This window comes from Talpa europaea (assembly GCF_964194135.1).
Source record: "Talpa europaea genome assembly, chromosome: 7".
Taxonomy (NCBI): domain Eukaryota; kingdom Metazoa; phylum Chordata; class Mammalia; order Eulipotyphla; family Talpidae; genus Talpa; species Talpa europaea.
Window position 1 is genome coordinate 19,691,434 of NC_140074.1, and position 6,471 is coordinate 19,697,904.

Below are 6,471 nucleotides of genomic sequence, written 5' to 3' on the forward strand. Positions count from 1 at the left end.
ATGTTTCTTTCATTTAATAAACGCTAAGAGTATTCAGATCGCAAACCCAATATATTGTTTGGAAAAATATAACATTTTTGAAGGCCTAATAAATCACTCACATATACTGTGAACCACATGAAAAGATGTGGGGGTGAGAGCATAGGGAGAGGGGTTTGTATTGCATGCTTCTAATAATATTCCAGGAAGGGAGAGTGGGCAGATACATTACAGATTGTCCTGATTTGGTATGGAATATAGTCTGCCACCAATTAGTGAGTCTTTACTGGGAAGGTAGGAAGAATCCCTAATCATCCCTGAAAAGGCATAATCCAAAGCTGGCCGAAAAGGCAAAGCTGGTACCAACCCAGGAGTTAGGTAAGGAGATATGAAACCAGATAGCCCTCTTCCTGGAGAAGAATATGCTAGCCGTAACGGACTGATACCTAGTCTAGGATTTAAGCTGTACAGACTTGAATCACCTCCATAAGAAGTTGAAGTGGTTTGCAGAGGAGAAAAGGCTGATTTAGTCCCTAGAGTTCCAAAACCAATTCCAGCAAAACTAAAATTTGAAACTCTCTGAAAAGCTGTATTTTCCAGTTCTCCTGAGCTTGGTAGGTCCCTGGCGCCTGGTTTGTGCTCCCTGCCATTTAGAATCTGTTCAATGGCTTGGACCACATCCCCTTTGCAGAGCTGCAGAATGCCTTCTAGCCGGCTGCGCCTATAACTTGGGAAAATCTTGGTAAGAATATCAAGAGGGTCTCTTGGTCTTGAGGATGCTGTGGGAAGGCTGCCTCTGGTGGCTGTGAAGTCTTTGGCCCATTCACTCTCATTTCCTGACTCCAGATCAGAGGATGATAAGGACCTGGGACTCTCTTCACCTCCTGACTGGTCCCCAGGGTGAGAAGACAAAATGCTGTCCTCCTTGTTTGAGTTTTCTGAGATAGATGACCTGACATTTTGTTTTCCAATGATACCATTAGACTCAGAAGATGATCCCAGGGTGAGTTGATGTGATTTGGAGACTAATTCTTCTTGTATACTCTGGCATGAGTCACATTTACTCTCTTTTTGTTCTGGGGAAGAAAAAAAAAATCAAATAAAGGAAAAACTTCCCAGAACATAGTACTGCCCACTCAAAAATAATACTGGATAAAATTTTTCATTCACTCATGATATATTAGTAATACCTACTCATTATAAGAAAGTCTAATGAAAGAGAATTATAACAGTTAGAATCATGGGAAATACTATTTATGGTATACTATTTCAGGCTCACAGAGATATACAATATATAAATGCTACAGTTTCTTTGGATTCAGGAGGTTAAGAGCCTATTGTTACCCCCAACAGTTAAAGTGACACTAATATATCTTACACTATTGCCCCAACTGGTAAGTTGAAATTTGCCTAAATGTTACCCAAGTTTTGTTGTTATCCAAGCAGGTTTTTTTTTCCCCCCACAGGGGCACTATGTAAGATGAACTAAATAAATAATTATGTTTACATTAAAAAAATCAAAAGAAGGAACAATGTGAGTATGAAAATGAATATTCTATTTTATCACTAGTGCTAAATCTCAACAATTGGTGTTTTAATGCTTATGTTTCAAGTTCTAGCTAAGTTACCTGAAGAATGTGAAAAATAAAACTTTCCTTTCATTTCAAAATATAAAAAATAATGACTCCTGTGCTAATCTCAAATCATGAGAGCCCACGTATATTGTTTTACAAGAAAGACAAGTTGGTACTTTCCATAGCCCTCTGTGAAATATGGACTTTCTTTTTCAACCCTTATGAATTATTAACAAGAGTTGACAATCAAGTTGTTTATAAAAGTAAACTATAAATTGTTACACCACATTACTATAATCTGTATGAATCTTCAAAGTGTCATAAAAACAACATATTATGAATTTGCTCCAAATTTCCAGAAGAGAAACTCTCTTCCATTATTCAGAGTAAATTTTCCAAAAATATTTTCACACAAAAAATGGATTTTTCTACCTCAACATGTTATTATTATTAATATATTAATATTAATATATTAATATTAATATATAATATTAATTAAAAAACCATTTAACATCTTCTGCTCTTACACAGGAAAATAACGCATACATGGGCTGAAGAGCTGTTATTTTAGTGTATATTTCCTCTTACACTATAGATGTATTTTATCTCTTTCTATCAGAAAAAGTAAACTGTCAAGTAGGATACATAGAGTATTTCTGTCAAACTTTTTTCTACAAAGTTTATGAATGCAACAAAACAAATATGGCCTAAAACCATGATTTTCGGTTACTATTTGCCAATATTCCTGTTTTTCCAAGGAACAATCCTAAATTCTAAAGAAATATCTAGTGTTTAATTTAAAATTAAAGTGTATGCCATTTAGCACCTTGAGGATTACATATGATATATAACTTAAACATTATATCAAACATAACATAAAAGATGCTGCTTCTGAAAAAAATTACAAAAATTCTAATATTTTTCAACTTAAAATGATCAAGTTTTCTAATGAAGTCTGACAAATGAAGATAGAGTGACAATGGTCTGCTAAATATGTAAGGTTTCAAAATTTAATCTCTACAGCAATTTATATACAAACTATTTTTTGCTATTTCATTATATTTATGGAGTACAATATACTAAAATACCAATTGCATAAGACTACCTAGAAAAAAAGTGTCTATAAAATACCATATCATTCATATATTTCTGTTCTCTCAATTCCTATAATTCTGTTTATTTCCTTACTTTTTTTGTTGTATATTATGTCTTGTAGTTTTTGGATATATATCATTTTCCTCCTTTTAAATATAAAGTTCTTTTGTGTAGAAAAATCTCATTCACCTCTCAATCACTGTCTTTGTCTAATGAATAAGTTAAATAAACTACCTTAATACAATTCATAGACATTATGTAAGAGAAGGTAGCCAGCTTGGAAAAGCCATGGAAGTAACCTTTTAGATATTGGTGGTCATTTGTAGCAAATAATAAAATAATTGATCCTACAAAAAAAAGACTGCTTTGGTAACTCCTGTCCCTAAAAAGCTAAATCACATAAATCATTGTCTAGCGGAGTTGTGCCCTGATCTGTCAGTTTAGCCTATAGTAATTTTGCATAACTTGGCTTTCAGGCCTCCAATTTTTCGAGACAAAATGTTTAAAGTCAACTTTGTCTAAGGATTTAAATAAGAATATGTGCAAAAAGATGGCGTATATGCCACACTTAAATATATGATATATGCCACACTTAAATACACAAGATAGTCTTTCAAAAGTACAACCTATGATCTCTTAAGATCTGCAATCTTCACACATCAAGGAAGTTTTCTAATTAATAATCTACTATATCATTAGCATATAATTTCATAGGCTACAACCTGTCTTTGTATTTCTGCAAAAATATTGCAATGACATTTTCACTGCAAGCGGGCCTAGTGGAGGACTATGAAATTCACAAAAATACAGTGGAATTTACATGACCAGGATAAGTTAACTTGAATTGACCTAATCAAAATACATAGATATAAATTTAGATATATGGATCTATTTTTTTTTTTAACCTACATGAAGGATGAAAGTGATCTGGAGTCAATATATAAGGAAAAAAAGTTAAATGTCCCTTAGATAAGATAATGTCCCTTAGATAAAAAATCCCCAATATTGAACTTTAAAATTCTTAACCCATGGTTTTACAAATGTGGAAGACCTAAGTTTCTTTCTTTCCCATGGCAAGAGCTGAAACTTCAAACATTAGAATGTCCCGCACTTTTGGAGGCTATAAAAACTGTTGGGGAAAACTAGAATGCTTAATAAAATTTAAGGACAGGGGATTAAAAAAAAAAAAAAAAGTTTGGTAGGTTTCTGCCTCTTCCTTCTAACTGGCGTAAAAGATTTGTCCCAAAAGTAAAAAAAACTGCACTCCCAAGCATCGGTGAGTTTCCCATTCTAGAGCAGATTAACTCTGGGTTTACAGACAAAGAGGGTACTGAGTACGATTAAAACCCAGCACCTCACACTAAACTTTCCCCTGGATGTCCCCACTTGAAGTTCTACTTAGAGAAAGTCACAGCAACTCGCAGACTCACAACTCCATTCTCTGCAGAAGTTGCTCATTTGAATCCCTCATGCTTCACTTTTTAACTGCTTCATCCTATCGCCTATGGGTTCTTTCCAAATGATGGCATGACAAATAACATCCTCATTAAAGCGCACATTGCAGGGCAGTTTCCCAGAACCTAAGTGCTTCTTTACAAGTGCACTCCCTGCCTCCAGGGTGTGGCTGCTTGTTTCAAAGAGTTTACCTGCAGAACCACCATTTTCTTTTCTTTTCTTTTTTTAATTATATTTTTATATACCCCATACAATTGCAACCCCCTTATTTTGACCCCAATCCCTCCCCCCCCCCCATAGTGTGTCTCTGGTTCATAGTTATTTGTTGATTTTGACTTTTTCTTTCTTATAGTTATTCTTTTTCCTGGTCCCTTATTTAGGTTTTCTAGATTCCTGCTATGAGTTAGACCAACCATTTTCTTTTGCAAACAACAAATGAAACATCAGCTCACCTTGTTTTTCTTCAGTATAATCAGGCTGGAAAACTTCGAAAGCAGGGGTCGCCAGACCACTCGCCGGCCTCAAGGCACTGAGTCCCAGGGCGGTCACTGCAGCTGCGGGGCCGCTGGAAGCCTGAGGATTCTCGGTCCTGCTGCCTCTGGGCGCACGACCCCCGGGCGAGTACAGGAGCCTCTGCAGCCCCCGGGCCTCGCTCTCCTCCTGGGCCTGCTGCCTGCGCAGCGCCACCTGGGCAGCCATGACGCGCTGGCGCTCCGCGATCAGGGTGCACTTGGCACAGGCACAGTCCCGCCAGCGGCAGAAGCGCTTGTGGCCCTTGAGCGCAGACACCACGCCGTGGTTCCGACAACGGGCGCACTTGGGTGTCCGCGGGTAGCCGCAGCCCACCACACCCACCCCTCTCTCCAGCCCGGGAGCGGGCGGGCAGCCCCCGCTTCCCGTGGTGACCGCGGCGGCTGCGCGCAGAAAGAGGCTGGGCGGCCGCAGGAAAGTTGGGGGAACCGGGATCCCCGAGGGGACGGGCAAGGCGGGGGACCCCGGCGGAGGGGCCGTCACCACCAGCCCCGGGGCCAGGTGAGCTCGGCTGCTGGCACCAAGATCTCCGCTGTCACCCTGGGACTGCTCCATCCCGGAGAGTGCTGGCGAGGAGCGCCCCAGGCCAGTGCGCTGCCCACAGCTGCACCCCGGGGCGTGGGGCTGGAGGACCCGCGGGTGTCCTGCTGCCTCCCACTCACACCCCGACAGTTTTACACAATTCCCGTCGCGAGTTGGGGACCACCGCTTCGCAGAGGTGGGGCGACGCGAGGAGGCGCAGATGCCCAGTGCGCCTCTTGGAGTCCCAGGGCACCTTCTGAGCTGGAGAAAGCAAGTCTGGAGGAGCTACTCCGCCCACCCCGTCTCCAGGCTCAGGGATGAGGCCCAGGAGGGAGGGCCAGGGGCGGAGAGTAGGGTCTGTCTGGGAGGAGGGGGGGGTGAGAGACACAAGAAATTGTCCTCATGGGTGATGAATGTCTCTGCCTTAATGTAGTCCTTCTGACTTGTTTCCCATTAATCCTTCAACGTATATGTTTATGAAACAATCTTCACGACTTTCCCCTTCTTTTCACTGATCTGAAACAAGATTTGAAGTTGTTGTTTTTTTTTTCCCTCCAGTTCCAGGGTTCTCCTTAGCAAGTTTGAAATTGTAACTGTGAGGTTTTCCTTTTTTTGTTTTTTGTTTTTTTTTTTTAATTTCCTTTTCCCAGGTGATATCTCCAGGAGAGCAGCAAGATCAATGTTAGTGAGAAAGCACTGTTTTCACAGGCTCCAAATGTCACCCACCTGAAAGATGCTTAATTTTACATGGGTTATAGAGCACAATGAAACTAATAGATAAGTAATTGAGAACTAATTCACATTCAGATTCATCTGTTTATTTACACATGCAAATGTGGATTCTGTGACTCAAGGCAGACTATACATGAGTTGTGTTTTTTTAATGGAAATGAGAATAAGAGCTCTGTCATATCTTCAAAATAATATTCAACAACAGTCATAATAAGCAATTCATAGTCTGACCCTAATAAGGCAAGTGATAATGACATTTTTTCTATTCCACCTATTGACATCCAAGGCAGACATTGTTAATCAATCTGGACCTTCTCCTGCTCACCCACTTCACACTATCCCCACCATCACCATCCTTCCATATGCATATTCAGAGATGTTAGCATATGGTTCTACCAGTCGTTAGCATTGAAACTTTTTAAACAACATTGAAACTAATCATAAACAAAGGTGCAATGACAATGCAGTGGAGGATAGTTTTTTCCCAACAAATTTTGCTTGAATAACTGAACATTTGTATGCCAAAAGCACTAACTTTGAGACATACCTCATTACAACTACAAAAATCGACTTAATATCACAG

The 6,471-nt window shown here is 39.8% G+C and overlaps 1 protein-coding gene across 1 annotated transcript; it reads right to left on the bottom strand.

Moving 5' to 3' along the window:
- Positions 1-207: 207 nt before the first annotated feature.
- Positions 208-5,189, bottom strand: DMRTA1 (DMRT like family A1; the record flags this gene model as incomplete). The annotated part of the gene is made up of 2 exons (XM_084236952.1): positions 208-1,055; positions 4,556-5,189. 2 exons carry the CDS (start codon positions 5,187-5,189, stop codon positions 208-210), a joined length of 1,482 nt encoding a protein of 493 aa, XP_084093078.1.
- Positions 5,190-6,471: the final 1,282 nt, after the last annotated feature.